We start from the raw sequence: 17979 nt of genomic DNA, 5'->3' as shown, positions 1-17979 counted from the left end.
CCTCAGTTACCTTCTCTGTCCCTCACAGACCTCGGGGGTCACTGGCCTCCTCTCTGCAGCTCAGTTACTCCTCTGGCTCCCTGACCATGATGATGATGATGATATGACAGCAATATTTATTGAGCATTCGCTACATCCCAGGCCCTCTTGCTGCTGCCGTGGGTATGACTCATCTGACACCGTCACAGTCCCCCATGAGGTGGGTCCTATTGTTATCCTCATTTTACAGAGGATGCCGCTGAGATTGAGAAACTTATCCGACATCACATAGCATGGAAGCAATAAAGCTAGCATTTGAGCCCAGGGGGTCTGTCTTCAGAGTCCATGCTTTTAACCACTATACTCTGAGGAAACTGAGGCACAAAGAGGTTAAGTAATTTGCCCAAGGACAGAAAGAGGTGGAGGCAGGATTTGAACCCAGCGATCTGTTCAGGGCTCCACTGAGGGCAGCACCGTTGGCAGGTACCCTCATCCACCTGCAACCCATCCCGCACACACGAGCCAGTCAGGGCCCTTTTCTGCCTAAGCCCTTCAAATACCTTCCCACAGCATGCAGGATAAATGAGAACTCCTCATTGTGGCCCCAAGGCCTGGGCTATCTCAACTTCGCCTGGCTCTCCAGCCTGGCCTCATGTCACCCTGCCTTGTTTACTCTGTTCCAGCCATGCTGCGCTCCCTTCCAGTCCCCTTGACACACCAAGCTCCTTCTGGCCTCAGGTTTTGAGCTTACTCTTCCTTGGTCTGCAACACACTTCACCCAGGTCGTCCGCAGCTTGTTCTTTTCACCATTCAGGTCTCAGCTTAAACATCACCTCCTCAGAGCTGGCTTCCTTGATTGTTCCACTTAAGAAGCCTGCCCCACAATCCAGCTTTCTCTTCCATTCCCAACAGCAGTTTGCACTATTTTATGTGTTTGCTAATTTATCTGTTTATTGCCTGTCCCCAGACTAGATCATAAGCCCCACGAGGGCTGGAAGAATGTCAGTTTACTTACCCACACTGGCATTTTGGGCCATGCTCAAGAACTCTCTGCTGAATGAATACTCAAATGGGGTAACAGAACATTCGAATTAGCAGCTCACCCAGGTGAATTTCCTCATTTTCTGATGAGGACACAGATTCAGAGAGGTCAAGTGATTTGCTCGAGGCCACACAGCTGTCTAATTAGAAGCAAAATGAAGATAAGGACCCCCTGACCTTGACCCCAATCTGTTATATCCCTTCTGCCCTGCCCATGGCTCCGGCTTGCCCAGTCTGAGGCCTCGGTCGGCCTGTTGCCTGGAGAAGCTGGTTCCCTTACACCTCCTGGCTCAAAACAGAGGCTCTTCTCCAGGCCCCAACCTCTGATGTTCCCAAGACTGACCCAGCTTCACACTCCTGCTGCCCACGTTAGGCAACTGTGATCTACGTGAATACAGGCTCAGCTGTCACCATTCTCTCTCCGACAAATGAAGTCAGGGAGACCAGAGTCTTACCGAAGACACATTAGGGAGACCTCCACAGGCATTTTCATCAGGAGTCATGCTAACACATATCTGGGGGCGGGGGGCCTTCTCTGTGCTGGGCCCTGCATGACGAACGAGGCAGCGGGTCTTTGTTCCGAGCCCTCACCCAAAGCCTTCTAGGCCTTCCTAGAGAATCAAGGCCAAGGTCCCTATTCCCGCACGGCAGGCCCTTGACAACACGGTCCCTGCTGCTCTTGGGCCATATTGCCCCGCCTGCCCTGCCGTCACCGTCTGCCCAACCAGACAACGCCGTTCCGCCCTCCGGTGCCCTCATTCGGCTCGGGGTGCCCAGCATCCCCAGCTGCTCTGCCTGGCGGTGTGAGGTTGCATTCACAGGCCAGCGCCTGGCCTCAGGAGCCCCGTGTTCAGTTCTGAGTGCCTTACCTGGAAGCACTAACTGCCCTGAAGGAATGGAGGATGTTCTGACCGAATGAGAAAATAATTAACGGGGCACTGGCACTGTGCCTGGCTCCCGAAATGTTGAATGAAAAACAAAGTGGCATTCTTTTTTTTTTGTTTAAAGATTTTATTTATTTATTTGACAGAGAGAGAGACAGCAAGAGCAGGAACACAAGCAGGGGGAGAGGGAGAGGGAGAAGCAGACTTCCCACCGAGCAGAGAGCCCGATGCGGGGCTCAATCCCAGGACCCTGGGATCATGACCTGAGCCGAAGGCAGTTGCTTAACGACTCAGCCACCCAGGCGCCCACAAAGTGGCATTCTTTAAATATCTAAGGGGCCATCATGTGGCTAGGAAGCTGATTTCTTCTGTTTTGTTCTTGGGGTGGCAGGGGAGGTTGGGGGAGGAGCTAGTTAAAAGTTGCAGGAGGCAGGCGCCTGGGTGGCTCAGTCGGTTGAGCCACTGCCTTCGGCTCAGGTCATGATCCCAGGGTCCTGGGATCGAGCCCTGCATCGGGCTGCCTGCTCGGCAGGAAGCCTGCTTCTCCCTCTCCCACTCCCCCTGCTTGTGTTCCCTCTCTCGCTGTGTCTCTCTCTGTCAAATAAATAAATAAAATCTTTAAAAAAAAAAAAAGTTGCAGGAGGCAGAGTTTTGCTGAAAAAAAGGAAGAGCTTCCTAAGAGCTTGGAAATATTCCATCAGCCTCGAGGGAGGGCCGTGCCAGGGGCTGGGGCTCCCACCCACTCCTGGCTGGCCTTCCTGCCTCTGAAGACTCCCAGTCCCGTGGGGCAGGAGCATTAAGAGCCCACCACAGCAGGGGGTGACAGGCATATGAGGGGGACCCTGGAGATGCTGTAACTGAGGAACAGTGTTGAGGGCACGGCAAGGGAGCAGCTCTCTGGACTATGACGACCACATACTGGATGATGACCACACATGGGGCTTCAGAAGACAGCCCCTCCCCGGGGCAGGTGGAGGACCACCTGCTGCCCAGCTCCCACAGTGAGAACTCATGGCCAAACTTGTTTCATCCATGCATTCCCCGCCCTTCCAACTATTGGATAATTTTTTTTTTTTTTAAGTAGGCTCCATGCCCAGCGTGGAGCCCAACATGGGGCTTGAATTCATGACCCTGAGATCAAGACCTGAGCTGAGATTAAGAGTTGGGCATTTAACCAACTGAACCACCAGGCACCCCGGATAATTATGTTTTTAATAGACTTTATTTTTTAAAACAATTTTAGACTTAGAAAAATTGAGAAGACAGTACAGAGTTCCCATATAATCCCATACAGTTTCCCCTGTTATTAGCATCTTACATTAGTAGGATACTTTTGCTATGATTAATGAACCAATATCAATATATTATTATTATTGTTAACTCAGGTCAAGGAGTTATTTAGATTTCCTCTTTTAGCCTAACATCCTTTTCCTGTTCCATGATCCTATCCAAAACACATATTCATTTATTCTCTTATCTCCTTAGGCTCCTCTTCGCTGGGCAGTTTCTCAGACTGACCTTGTTTATGATGACCCTGATAGCTATTGAGGAGTACTGGTCAGGAATTTTGAATGACACCCGGCAATTTGGTCCCATGATTAGACTGGGGTTGTGGATTATTGGGAAGAGAACCACAGAGGTAAAGTGTCATTCTCATCACATCATACCCCATTTCATCATATTAAGGGACATACTATCAACACACTTTAACTGCGGCTGTTGGCCTTGATCACCTGGCTACGGTGGGGTTTCTCAGGTTCCTCCACCGTAAAGTTACTCTTCCCCCCCCCTTTCCGTACTCTACTCTTTAGAAGGAAGTCACTATGTGCAGCCCGCACCTAAGGAGCGGGGTTTATACATCCTCTCCTTTAGGATGTATGTAAATTATTTGGAATTCTTCTGCATGGGAGATTTGTCTCTTCACCCCTATTTATTAATTTGTTCATTATTTAGTCATTATACAGTATGTTCTCAGAGATGTTTACTATATACTTTCAGTTATAATCGAATACGATTTTATTTTGTTGCTCAAACTGTTCTAGCTTTAGCTACTGGGAGTTCTTCCAGTTGGCACCTGTGTCCCTTTGATATGCCTGCCTCCATCAATGTAGGGTTTTTTCCCCCAATACTTCCTTACTCCACGGCACTACAAAACGCTCCAGGCTCATCTTGTCTATTTCCTGCCCTAGACCTAGAATCAGTCATTTTCCAAGGAGCCCTTATTCCTCTTATTGAAGAATGGTATTAGAAATCAAGATCCAGAGGAGCCTGGGTGGCTCAGTCAGTTAGGCGACTGCCTTTGGCTCAGGTCGTGATCCCAGGGTCCTGGGATCGAGCCCCGCATCGGGCTCCCTGCTCAGTGGAGTCTGCTTCTCCCTCTCCCTCTCCCCCTGCTTGTGTTCTTGCTCTCTCTCTCTCTGTGTCAAATAAATAAATAAAAATTTTAAAATAAGAAACCAAGATCCAGGTGCTAGGTTTGCTCATTGCTATTGGAGTGTCGTTTCTTTTAGGCCCTGTCAGTTGACAGAGCAAAAGATAGATGTTGAGACACGTATCTATAAATATCTCTATGTGTGACCACCCGTATTTATACTAAGCTAAAAAGGAGTTCATACAGATGTCTTCAACGAATCCATTACCACATGGATCATTCTAGCCTCCTTGCTTATCTGCAAATTTCTACTCCAATGATGAGAAACCTGGCTGCCGTCACCTGCCATTCATTTACTGAATTGATCCATTTCAGTACACGTGTATTGCAGTATCAGAACTGTTAAGCATACACCCATGGGTAACGACATTATCAGCTAGACTACAGTGCTCATGGGCTGTTCCTTCGGCTTTCAGTCTCAGGGACCCCAGCTGCCTCCAGCGTTACATAGGTCAGCCCTTTTTCTCCCACCCTCTTCACTGAGATCGTTTCATACATTTGTAGTATCATTAGATGCTCTTGTCATAGTCTGCATTCCCTCCTGGGAAACCCTGCCTCCTAAATGACTTTTTTTTTTTTTACAAATTGCATACATTAAGGTTCATTCTTTGTGCTATAAAGTTCTGTGAGTCTTGTCAAATGCTTAAGGGTTTGTCTCTTCCATTACAGCATCATACAGAATAATTTTACTCTCCTAAAAATCCTCTGTGCTTTACCTATTTATCCCTCCTCCTGAACTCCAAACCTCTGGCAACCACTGATCACTATCTCTATAGTTATGCCTTTTCCAGAATGTCATATAATTGGAATATACAATACTTATTCTTTTCATATTGGTTTCTTTCACTTAAAATATTCATTTAAGTTTCCTCCATGTCATTTCTTAGCTTGATAGTTCATTTCTTCTTATTGATGAATTGTTCATTGTTTGGATTTACCAGTTGGTTTATATTCGCTTTTCCATGTAAATTTTAGAATCACTTTGTCAATATCCACAAAATAACTTTCTGGGATTTTGGCTGGGATTGTGTTGAATCTATACATCAAGCTGGTAAGAACTAACACGTTAACAATAGAATCTTCCAATCCATGAACATAGAATATTTCTCCATTTATTTAAGTCTTCTTTGAATTCTTTTATTATAATTTTTTAAAAGATTTTATTTTAGGGCACCTGCGTGGCTCAGTTGGTTAAGCGACTGCCTTCGGCTCAGGTCATGATCCTGGAGTCCCGGGATCGAGTCCCGCATCGGGCTTCCTGCTCAGCAGGGAGTCTGCTTCTCCCTCTGACCCTCCCCCCTCTCATGCTCTATCTCATTCTCTCTCTCAAATAAATAAATAAAATCTTTAAAAAACTATTTTATTTTTACTTAAATAAAATAAAGATTTATTTTATTTATTATACTTATTTATTTTATTTTATAAATTATTTATTTAATTATTTAGATTTATTTATTTATTTATTTGAGAGAGAGAGCCACACAAGCATGGGGGAGGGGCAGAGGGAGAGGGAAAAGCAGATTCCCTGCTGAGCAGGGAGCCTGATGTGGGCTTCATCCCAGGACCCTGAGACCATGACCTGAGTGGAAGGCGGGTGCTTAACCGACTGAGCCACCCAGGGGCCCCGTGAATTCTTTCATTATAATTATCAGTTTTCTGCATGTGGATCCTGAATATACTTTGTTAGATTTATACCTAAGCATTTCATTTTTGGTGCTATTGTAAAGGGTATTGTTTTTATCTCAAATTCCAATGTTCATTGCCTTATACCCTGTGATCTTGCTATAATAATTTGTTCACTTCAGGAGGGTTTTGTTTTGTTTTGTTTTGTTTTTTGATTCTTTGAAGTTGTCTACATAGACAATCAAACAACTGCAAACAAGACAGCTTTATTTCTTTCTTCCCAAATGTTTTATTTCCTTTTCTTGTCTTAAGGCACTAGGGAGGACTTCTAGTACAATGTTGAACAAGTGAGAGGGTACATCCTTGCCTTGTTCCTGGATTATTTTAAAGCAAGTCCCAGATGTCATATCATTTTATCTGTATTTTGATATGTATCTCCTAAATATAAGGACTCTTAAAAAAACATAACCATGGTACTGTTATCATATCTTAAAAAATCAATAATATTCCTTAATATCACCAAATATAGAGTGGGATGTTTTTAAACCTTTCCTGTTACTACTTAACACTCCCAGCCTGCCATGTTACACACTCTATCATGAACGAGGCTCTCTGTACACTCACCACAGCTTCTCCTTCCTCCACAGTGTGGATCTTGATGTAGGCGCCCACTGCAGCCTCCTCAGGGAGATCACCATACTTGGTACTGATCATGGAACATTCAAGCAAATGAGGACTCCTGGATCTGAAATTTGACAGCTTGTTAAACAGAACTCATTTGTCACATAGCCAGTTCCTGAGGCCCTGGACAGTCAGCCCCACTCTGCTGCACAGTGAGACCTCACCTCCCTGGAGAACTCACACTGCCCCCGGAAAGTGAGAAAACTCAAATCAAGCTCTGGAAGAGATCATATCAGGAACTGGAGAAGTTTAATAGCGGGGAGGCTAGCAGAGAAAGAGATAGGACCCCCTTTAAACACTTGAAGGCTGTTATGTGGAAGAAGGGGCTGATGATCTCATGCAGCTGAGCCAGACCGGATGGATGAGAAGTCCAGGCTGGCTGATAGATGCTCAACCTGAGGAAGATATCTCTAAGTCAGAGCTGTCCAATAATGGAACAGACTGCTTTGAGCTAGAGTAAGCTCTGTGCCCCTGGGGACACAGCAGAGGTTGGGGCTCTCCTTCTTGGCAGAAAAGCAGAGAAGAAATGGCTTTGTTTGTTTATTTGTTTAAAAGACAGGTTTCAGGGGGCGTCTGGGTGGCTCAGATGGTTAAGCGTCTGCCTTCGGCTCAGGTCATGATCCCAGGGTCCTGGGATCGAGTCCCGCATCAGGCTCTCTGCTCCTTGGGAGCCTGCTTCTCCCTCTGCCTCTCTCTGTCTCTCATGAATAAATAAATAAAATCTTTAAAAAAATAAAAATAAAATAAATAAATAAAAGACAGGTTTCCTTGGGCAGCCTGTAGATTCTGTATTTTGTTCATGTTGGAATTAATTTTACACAGGTGATCTTGTGCTTTCTTTGGTCTCAGGAGAGGTAGAAGGAAGAGACAGGCTATGCTATCTGGATTAGAGGCAGGGAAAAAATTATTTATCAGCTGAGAATATAGCTGATATATTCACCCAACTCATAAACTCACCCAACACATAAACAAGGCAGCCTGTAATTCTCACCCCCCAGGACATGCCCAGCATGGTCTTTATTTTTCATTTCTGGGTCCAACCTGTCTCTTCTTCCTTACAGCAGAGAACCTGGGTCTGTTCCATCCCTACCTTCAGAAGAACTGGGACTGGGACTTCAAGCACTGGATCCCTTGGAAAGAATATCCATCAGAGGGAATAACAACTCAGAAGTCATGGGATCCTCGTTATGGAGGCCAGCAGGCTAGAAATGTTAATAGGCAAAGGACTTGAGTGCAGTGGTACTTGGGGCAACATGGAGATTGTGACACTGATGTTATTATTAGTATCATTGTGATATATATTTTATTTATTTATTTATTTATTTATTTATTTAAGAGAGAAAGAGAGCACGAGCTGGGTGAGGGGCAGAGGGAGAGCAGACTCCCCACTGAGCAGGAAGCCCAATGCAGGGCTCAATCCCAGGACTCCAGGATCATGACCTGAGCCAAAGGCGGACACTTAACCAACTGAGCCACCCAGGCGCTCCTCATTGTGATATTTTGATTTTACATTTAATGGGAGGGGGGAAGAGGTGTTATGTTGCTCTGGGTCCAGCATTGAGCTGCCTCTAGGCAGGTACCACTGAGTGTCCTTTCCTGCTCCTCAGCCTCTCTGGGTTGAGGCAAAAGTGCAGCCCTCAATGTGCATTCTCATTCCAGCTGTGACAGTCATACCAAATAAAAAGACTGAGCACTAATAAGCTGCTCAGGTTTGAATCCTGGCTTTGCCGCTTCCTACCTGTATGACCTCAAACAAGGAACTTAATCTCTCTCTGTAGCTTGGTTTTCTCACTTGAAAATGGGACTGATAACAGTACTTACCTCATAGAACTCCTGTGAGGATTAAATTAGATAATCCAGGACCAGGAATAGAGTATTCCACAAGTGTTAGCTATAACTACCATTATCTCATTTAATTGCTGGCTTAAGACAACACCAAGACTTAACTACTATTATCTACAGACAAGGGAACTACAGCTTAGAGAGGTCAAGTCCCTGGTGCAAGGACATAGAGCTAAAATAAGTGGCCAAGGCAGCACTTGAACCTGGGTTGAACTGACTCCAAAGCCCAGACTCTTATCTCCTGCCTCCTTTAGATGGGTAGAATTTTCTGAAGAGGCTCAGAGTCAAAAAGATCCAGGGACAAACAGAGTATCAGAGCCAGAAGATCTGCCCCTCCTTCAGATAGATTCCCTGAGAAAAGAAGTAGCTGACTAGCTAAAATGTCTCTGTGGGTTACAGGCAGAGAATGCTGCTCCTGGGTCTCAGATCTAGGACTTCTCGAGTTTGTCCTCTGTCTACACCCCAACCTTTGGGGTTGAGCTGTGCCTGCTACCTCTGCCCCCTCTCCAGTATCCCTGACATTCTGTCTTTTCAAGTTATATCTCCCTTTTCAACCAGAATCTGAACGCTTCTATCTGCCAAGAGCTAAACTTACTTGATCTTCGGGCCCAACATCTTTGGAAGAGTATTCCCTGAGGTGTTAATCCTCCTACTGAAGCTGGTCCCCTTTGGCTCCCAGGAGTTCTGGAGGTGCTTAAGTTTCAGAAAGCTAAAGTCCTGTACAGGATATGATTTGATCTGAAATTCCTTAAATCTCTCCACAGGAGAAGGTTCTGTTAGAGAAAGCACAGAAAAACACATTAATGGGTCTTTGCATATATGAGGTCTGTGCTGATGATGAAAGGTATATCCTACTCACCTGCCTGGCCAGTCTGGCCCATGGGGAAATAAAGGAAAATAGAAAACACTGTGTTTTCCATGTATTGTCCCTCTGCTCTGGAGCAGAGCCTTCACATATGTTACATCCACGTAAGTGTCACTGGCTCCATTTAAGAAATCAAATGAGCAGCAGAGTTTAAGTCACCCAGGAAACGGCTGAAGCTTGGATTTAACTCAAGTCTAGGGGCGCCTGGGTGGCTCAGTTGGTTAAGCAACTGCCTTTGGCTCAGGTCATGATCCTGGAGTCCTGGGATCGAGTCCCGCATCGGGCTCCCTGCTCGGCGGGGAGTCTGCTTCTCACTCTCTCACTCCCCCCTCTCATGTGCTCTCTCTCATTCTCTCTCAAATAAATAAATAAAATCTTAAAAAAAAAAAAAAACTCAAGTCTACCTGATTTAAAGCTCATGACTTTTCACTAACAGATCATATTCATCTGGGATTGAGGACGGAGGCAACAGTAAGAGATAAAGGAATGATGAGCCATAGAACCTTGGACGAGGTAATTTCCTGGAGCCCTCATAGGATTATTTTTTTTTAATTTTATTATGTCCTCGTAGGATTATTATAAGAATTACAGATTAAGGGGCACCTGGGTGGCTCCGTCAGTTAAGCCTCTGACTCTTGATTTCAGCTCAGGTCATGATCTCAAGGTCCTGGGATCAAGTCACACGTCGGATTCCGCACTCAGCACGGAGTCTGCTTAAGACTGTCTCTCCCTCTCCCTTGGCCCCTCCCCTCCGTGGGTGCATGTTCTCTCTCTGTCTCTTATAAATAAATAAATCTTTTTTAAAAATAGATCTCCAGGGGCGCCTGGGTGGCTCAGTCGGTTAAGCGACTGCCTTCGGCTCAGGTCATGATCCCGGAGTCCCGGGATCGAGTCCCACATCAGGCTCCCTGCTCGGCGGGGAGTCTGGTTCTCCCTCTGACCCTACCCCCTCCTGCGCTCTCTCTCTCACTCTCTCTCTCTCTCTCAAATAAATAAATAAATAAAATCTTAAAAAAAATAAAATAAAATAAAAATAGGTCTCCAGTGTTCAAATCAACTATTAAAATTAATGTTAATCCAAATCCAAAATCTATAAAGAGTAGGCCTAAATTAACACAGCACATATAAAAAGCCCCAAGTGGGGCGCCTGGGTGGCTCAGATGGTTAAGCGTCTGCCTTCGGCTCAGGTCATGATCCTGGAGTCCCGGGATTGAGTCCTGCATCGGACTCCCTGCTCGGCGGGGAGTCTGCTTATCCTCCCTCTGACCCTCCTCCCTCTCCTGCTCTCTGTCTCTCGTTCTCTCTCTCTCAAATACATAAATAAAAACTTTAAAAAAATAAAATAAAAAGCCCCAAGTAAACCTTTTTGGAAGGCTTTTTGGTCAATATCTATCAGTATTTTAAATGTGTAAGACCAGCATGCAGTGGATTGATTACTTGATTCAATAATTCTAAGAATTTATCCAATGTTCCCTTGTACAAGTATACAAAGATAAACACATCATGAAATTTACCACAGCAGGGTAATAGTGAAAAATTGGAAATAACCCAAAATATCTGTAAAAGGTCATTGCTTTAGAGCTAATTATGGTATATACATACAGTAGGATAAAACTCAGCTACTAAGAAACATAGATCTAAAAAAAGAAAGAAAAAGAAACATAGATCTATACTTCTGCTTCCAACCAAATGGACTAACAGGGGCTAGACTTACCCTCCCACCTAAAACTACTAAAAAAACTGGGATAAATGTATGAGGCACTGGGCATCAGGCCATGAAGAACAATCATCCCTGCAAGATAGAAAACAAATGGGGTAAGCCCTACTATTGCCCCAGCTTACTGCCTGGAGGTTTTCTGAGCCATGTTGCAGGGAGAGGGAACACAGGGGGAGCCCAGAAATTTCCCTGAATTGATGAGACAGAACTGAGAGTCTGGAGAGGACAAGGCAGTGACAGTTCACAGGGCAGAGAAGTGCACAAAGAAAGAACTCTGAAGATCAAGGCATAATAAATGGAAACACATCTCATGTTCATGGACTGGAAGACTCAGTACTGTTGTCAACACCACTCAAAGTGAGCTATGGATTCAATGCAATCCCTATCAAAATCCCACTGACTTTTTTGCAGAAATAGAAAATCCATCCTAAAATTCATATGAAATCTCGAGGGACACCAGATAACCAAAACAATCTTGAAAAGGAACAAAGCAAAAGGACTCACACTTCCTGATTTCAAAACTTACTACAAAACTACAGTAATCAAAGCACTGTAGTATTGGCATAAAGACAGACATATAGGGGCGCCTGGGTGGCTCAGTTGTTAAGCGTCTGCCTTCGGCTCAGGTCATGATCCCAGGGTCCTGGGATTGAGCCCCGCATCGGGCTCCCTGCTCCGCGGGAAGCATGCTTCTCCCTCTCCCACTCCCCCTGCCTGTGTTCCCTCTCTCGCTGTGTCTCTCTCTGTCAAATAAATTTAAAAAATCTTAAAAAAAAAAAAAAGACAGACATATAGACCAAAAAAATAAAATAAAGAGCCCAGAGATAAACGCTCAGATATATGGTCAAATGATTTTAGACAAGGGTGCTAAGACTTCAGTGGGAGAAGAACAGTGTTTTCAACAAATGGTGCTAGGAAAACTGAATATCCACATGCACAAGAATGAAGTTAGACCCTTACCTCATACCACATATAAAAATTAACTCAAAATGGATCAACGACTTAAGTGTAAGTCCTAAAATTATAAAGCTCTTAGAAGAAAACACAGGCCTTGGGGCACCTGGGTGGCTCATCTGTTAAGTGTCCAACTCTTGATCTCAGCTCAGGTCTTGATCTCAGAGTCCTGAGTTTAAGCCCCCCTCAGCATGGAGCCCACTTAAAAAAAAAGAAGAAAACACAGGGCAAAAGCATTGCAACACTGGATCTGGCAGTAATTTCTTGTATATATTCCAAAGGCACAGGCAACAAAAGAAAAAATGGACAAATTGGACTTCATGAAAATGTAAAAAATTTGTGTATCAAAAGACACTATCAACAGAGTAAAAAGGCAACCCACAGAATGAGATAAGATATTTGCAAATCATATATCTGGTAAGGCATTACCATCCAAAATATATAGAAAATTCCTAAAACTTAACAAAAAAACAGACAACCAGATTTTAAAACGGGCAAAGAACTTGCATAGACATTTCTCCAAAGAAAACATGTGAATGGCTAATAAGCACATAAAAAGATGCTAAACATCACTAATCATAAGGAAATACAAATCAAAACTACAGTAAGATGCCACCTCCTACCCATTAGGATGAATATCATGTTTAAAAACCAAACAAACAGAATATAACAAGCACTGGTGAGGATGAGGAAAGACTGGAACATTTGTGCACTGTTGGTGGGAATGTAAAATGGTACAGACCCTGTGGAAAATGATATGGCAATTCCCTAAAAAAATTAAAAATAGAATTACCATATGATCCAGTTATATATACCCACTTCTGGGTATATATTCCAAAGAAAACTGGTCTCAAAGAGATAACTATACACCCATGCTCATAGTAGTCGCTATAGCTAAAATGTGGAAGTTCTCAAGAGTCCATCGATGGATGAATGGATAAACAAAATGTGATATGTACATACAATGGAATATTATTCAGGCTTCAAAAGGAAGGAAATTCTGACACACGCTACAATATGATGAACCTTGAGGACATTATGCAAAGTGAAATAAGCCAATCCCAAAAAGACAAATACTGTATGCTTCCAATAATATGACGTAGAGTAGTCAAAATCATAAAGATAGACAGTAGCATGATGGTTGCCAGGGGCTAGGGGGAGGAGGAAATGGCTAATTGCTGTTTAATAGGGATACAGTTTCCATTTTACAAAATGAAAAAAAAGATTAGGAAATGGATGGTGTTGATGGCTGTCCAATATTATGAATATATTTAATACCACTGGACTGTAGGTATAAAAATGGTTAAGATAGTAAATTTTATGCTATGTGTATTTTGCCACAGTGAAAAAAAAATTGGCTAAAAAATATGGGATGCAGCTTTTTCTTTGGTGGCTTGTCAGCAGAAAAGAGAGAAAAAGAACTGCCATGAGAAGAGAAAGGATATTTCCTGTGCACCTGAGTATAGGCCTGTACACACACAGCTGATTCAGCCCCCCTTGTAACCTGTGGGATAAAGATAACAAACACCTACCATAGCCTGATGCATCCAGCTAGTGTTCTAAGAGCTTTATATATTCATTTGCCTCATTTCATACAAGTCCACGAGGCAGGGACTATCTGAGGGAACTGAGCACGGGGACACGGTCACTTGCCCAGTATCACACAGCTAGTAAGAGAGGGACCCTGGATTCAAACACAAGCAGTTTGGCTCCAGGGCCTGTGCTCCCAGCCACCACGCTACTGTGACAAGCCAGACCCAGAGGCTTTAAGTACTCAGTGAGTCATCCAGCTAACCAGGGAGATTCAAACCCAGCTCTGTCAAGCTCCAGGCTCCTTTCCACCCCTCTCCCCAGGAGCACCTGAAACAAAGGGAAAGCCTAAAAAGGAAGAGCCGGAGGGTGGGCAGGAGCCTCACCCAGTGGGGCCATGTGGGCCACGTTTCCACAGCTGCGAAAAGAGGGGATCAAACCAGACATCCTGCTGGGCCTTTCTAGCTCTAGACGTCTAAGATTCTATGGGCTGGGAACGGGAAGCCACAGGGCCCAGGCGCCCCCTACTGTGCGCGGCTGCCGGTTACCATTGAGGTGGGTCTTCAGAGGTCTGTTGTCTATCAGCTCCAGATGCTGCCAGATCCACTTGTAGTAGAAAGGCGAGGTCCCGAGGTCTATCAGACGCAGCACTTCACAGCTGCCCTGGAAACATCAAGGGACGCAAACAAAAAGGCTAAGCCCTGAGGCTCAGGGCAGGCCAGGCTTTGAAGATACGCTCTACTGCATCTTACCCCAGTTTACCTGGCTTAATGCAAGTGGTTTCAGGTTTTGTTTTGTTTTTGTTTTTTTTAACACAAATGTTATCTATTCATCACAAGCTCAAACAGCTAAATAGGCATGAGAACTAAATAAATGTTGGCATGGGGGGAAAAAAAATCACCATAGAGAATGTTATTGGGACAACTGGTGAAATGGACTATGGACTGTAGATTGTATGTTACATCAATGTTAAATTCCCTGATTTGGATAGTTATTCTGCAGTTAATTTCTGACTTTAGAAAAAAAAAATCACTTAAGTATATAGGGGTAAGTGAGTATAATGAATGATATTTAACTCTTAAATGATTCAGGCAGGGAAATGTATATATATAGAAGCAAATGTGGCAAAATGTCAATAATTGGTGAATCTGGATCAAGGTTATACAGGAGTTCTTTGTACTGTTCTTGCAACTTTTCTATAAATTTTAAAACATTCCAAAATTAAAAGTTTAAAAGATACTCAAACCAAACAGAAGGACATAAAGTTAAAACTACTTTATCCTAATACCCAGAAATAACAAGGAGTAGCATTTTGGTGACTATTATTTCAAACTTTTCTCTGTAAACATATAACATAGACAATTTTTCATAAATGAGTCATTTTATGTAAAACAGATTCTTGTGACCTTTTTTTTAAAAAAATCAATAATACAAGGACACCTGGGCGCCTCGGTCGGTTAAGCGTCTGCCTTCAGCTCAGGTCATGATCCCAGGGTTCTAGGATCAAGTCCCAAATCAGGCTCCTTGCTCAGCGGGGAGTCTGCTTCTCCCTCTCCCCCTCCCCCTGCTCATGCTCTCTCTCTCTCTGATAAATAAAATCTTTAAAAAATAAAAATGAAAAAATAAAACTCAATAATACATCAAGGACATCGTTTCACGCCAGGTAACATGGTTCTACATTATTGTTTTTAATGACTGCATATTATTCTCTGTATGCCGTAACTAGTTGATCCAAAGAAGTCAGACACAAAGAGCACATACTGTGTGATTCCATTTATATGAAGTGCAAGAATAGGCAAAAGTAATCTTCTAACAAAGTCAGAAGAGTGGCTCTCTTTGGTTTGGGGGGGTGAATTTTGTCTGGGAGAGAGTACAAGGGAGCCTTCTGGGGTGCTAGAAATGATCTCTACTTTGATTTGGGTGATGCTTACACAGGTGTGTACCTATGTAACAATTCATGAAGCTGTAAATTTTAGATCTGAGTTCTTTACTGCACACGTTACACCCCCAAGAAAATATTCTTGAAGTTTAATATTCAGTTGTTTCTAATTTGTCATTATATAACTCCGATTTTGTTCAGGACAACAAAACCCCATTTATAAAACTCACCACCTTCCCAAACTCTCCTGCAGTGGGGGTGGCAGTGACCCACTTCCAGCTCATGACATATAAGTGGAAGACTGATGGATAAAACCCCCAGGAAACGTATGGTTGTCCTTCCCCTTTACCTCTGCCTGAAACTCCGATGTGATGGCCGGAGGTGGAATAGTCATGTTGTGACCACTAGGATGAAAGCTATAAGCTGTGGATGATGAGGGGAGAAGCTAGAAGGGGACTGGGGTCTTGAAGACTTCTTCCAACAGCTTTCTAGCCCTGGATTGCTTAATTCTCTACTGCAAGACAAAATTACTATTCACTAAGCCACTGCAGTTGGGTTTCTATGACAGCAACTTTAAGTGATAATCTTGTACACACATCTTAATGCCTAGAGTGGTCATTAAGGCAGTTCACAAATACTCAAGTTCTCCCCCCCCCCCCCCCCCCAAGCATAAGGCAGGATTGTATTTTCCCTTTGAATCAGATGTGGCCTTCTTTGGCCACTTTCCTTAGCAAAGTGACTTCTGATCATCTGAGTGGGAACTTTAAAAGCCAGTGCTTGATTCTCAACGTTCCCTTCCCCTGTCCTATTGACCATGGAAGCATAGGTGAAGATAGTTTCCAGTGGCCTGGGTCCCCTGAGGGACCATGAAAAGCAAGGCCTCCTGCTGATCTGCTGTGATCCAGTAGTAGGATGAAGGACTGCGTCTTTGTTAGTTAATCCACTGAGATTTGAGGATTGCTTATAATTGCAGTATTTTTAAAAAGATTTTATTTATTTATCTGACAGAGAGAGACACAGCGAGAGAGGGAACACAAGCAGGGGGAGTGGGAGAGGGAGAAGCAGGCTTCCCGCCGAGCAGGGAGCCCCACGCGGGGCTCGATCCCAGGACCGTGGGATCATGACCTGAGCTGAAGGCAGATGCTTAACGACTGAGCCACCCAGGCGCCCCTATAATTACAGTATTTAACCTAGTTTATCCTAATATAATACCCATGTTTGACTATCCCCTTGGGATTGTTTCCTATAGGTATGTATGTTTTCAATTTCAATACACATTGCCCAGCTGCCTTCCAGAAATGTTAGCTTACACTCTCTCCAGCAGTGCATAACAGAGCCTGTTATATCTTTGTGTTACATTGAAAACTGAGCTTTCACAGTCCTTTTAATCTTTCCTAATCTGATAGGAAAGAAAGATATGCCACTTTTTCTTATTTATTTTGTATCTTTATAAAATCTTACCCTTTTTTAGTAGGAACTATAAGAGACATGTTATAGTTAAGGTTCAAGACCGTTTACTGTTGAAGAGGAAGGAGAAAGGATCAAACATTTAATAAGCCCTTATTCTATGCCAGGTGTTGGGCTTGGAGGGTTAGTCAACATTCATGCAACATTTATCAACAAGGAACCTGGTGCCAGAGGAACACAGGTGAACATTTTCCTCTCAGAAAGTCTCTCGTGGGTCTTTAATCCCATCTACATCTCTGTAGAAAACAATTTCACCATGGGCCCCTAAATGATAAATTGCTCGAAATGAGTTGATTGTGGGTATTAACTATGTTTCCTATGCCACCGGGAAATTGCCTTCCCTAACTCCCGGGTCCCCAGGACACCCAGGCCACTCGCTGCTTATATCGCCCTCTAGTGGCCACATCCATGAACTACAGGAGCCGGAACGACCCAGTCTCCTTTATTTATTTATTTATTTTAAGATTTTATTTATTTGACTGAGAGAGACCGCACAAGCAGGAAGAGCAGCAGAGGGAGAGGGAGAAGCAGGATCCTCGCAGAGCGGGTGGAGCCCGATGTGGGACTCGATCCCAGGACCCCAGCATCATGACCTGAGCTGAAGGCAGTTGCTTAACCAACTAAGCCACCCAGGCGCCCAAATCCCAGTCTCCTTAGATGAATACTTCAGTAGCCGGCCTGGTGGGAAATAAAAATGGGAGAAAAAAGCAGTCCCTTTAAAAGGGGCAGGTGCTCTTCAACTCCAGTCAGAGGGGGCTGCATCACAATACAGCCTGGTGTTGCCTGATCTTCTGAATATTCAAAAGAAGCCAGAAGTCCAAAATTTTATTTACAATCTTCACAATAACGATTAAATCAGTTTTCAATAAAACACTGTAAAGGACAAATCCAACTCACCCACTAGCCAGGATGCCCCCCACACACACCTGCTGTCACTTTGTGACATCTGTATTATTTTTCTCAGAAAGAACTTCGAGAGCGCCTGCCTTAGATTCACCAGCTGTGCTTATTCAAATGCAGATTGCCGGAGTTAATGAATGAGACTCTGGGGTGAGGCAGAAATTTGCCTTTTTAAGAAGCCCCCTA

General features: G+C 43.9%; 1 protein-coding gene across 1 annotated transcript in view; it reads right to left on the bottom strand.

Moving 5' to 3' along the window:
* Window positions 1–17979, bottom strand: part of CNBD2 (cyclic nucleotide binding domain containing 2) — a 61344-nt gene that overhangs the window by 6757 nt on the left and 36608 nt on the right. Inside the window, exons 9-11 of the mRNA XM_064573103.1 lie at window positions 14096–14210; window positions 9077–9254; window positions 6583–6703 (exon numbers count right to left, since the gene is read on the bottom strand). Of these exons, the coding sequence (XP_064429173.1) occupies window positions 6583–6703; window positions 9077–9254; window positions 14096–14210 (414 nt within the window). The remainder of the gene's footprint in view (window positions 1–6582; window positions 6704–9076; window positions 9255–14095; window positions 14211–17979) is intronic.

The sequence above is a fragment of the Mirounga angustirostris genome, unplaced genomic scaffold (genome assembly GCF_029215605.1).
Source record: "Mirounga angustirostris isolate CCGP_5_RB_7025 unplaced genomic scaffold, mMirAng1.0.hap1 SCAF_10, whole genome shotgun sequence".
Taxonomy (NCBI): domain Eukaryota; kingdom Metazoa; phylum Chordata; class Mammalia; order Carnivora; family Phocidae; genus Mirounga; species Mirounga angustirostris.
Note: the sequence above shows the minus strand (reverse complement) of the source record. Positions and strands in the feature narration are given on the sequence as shown.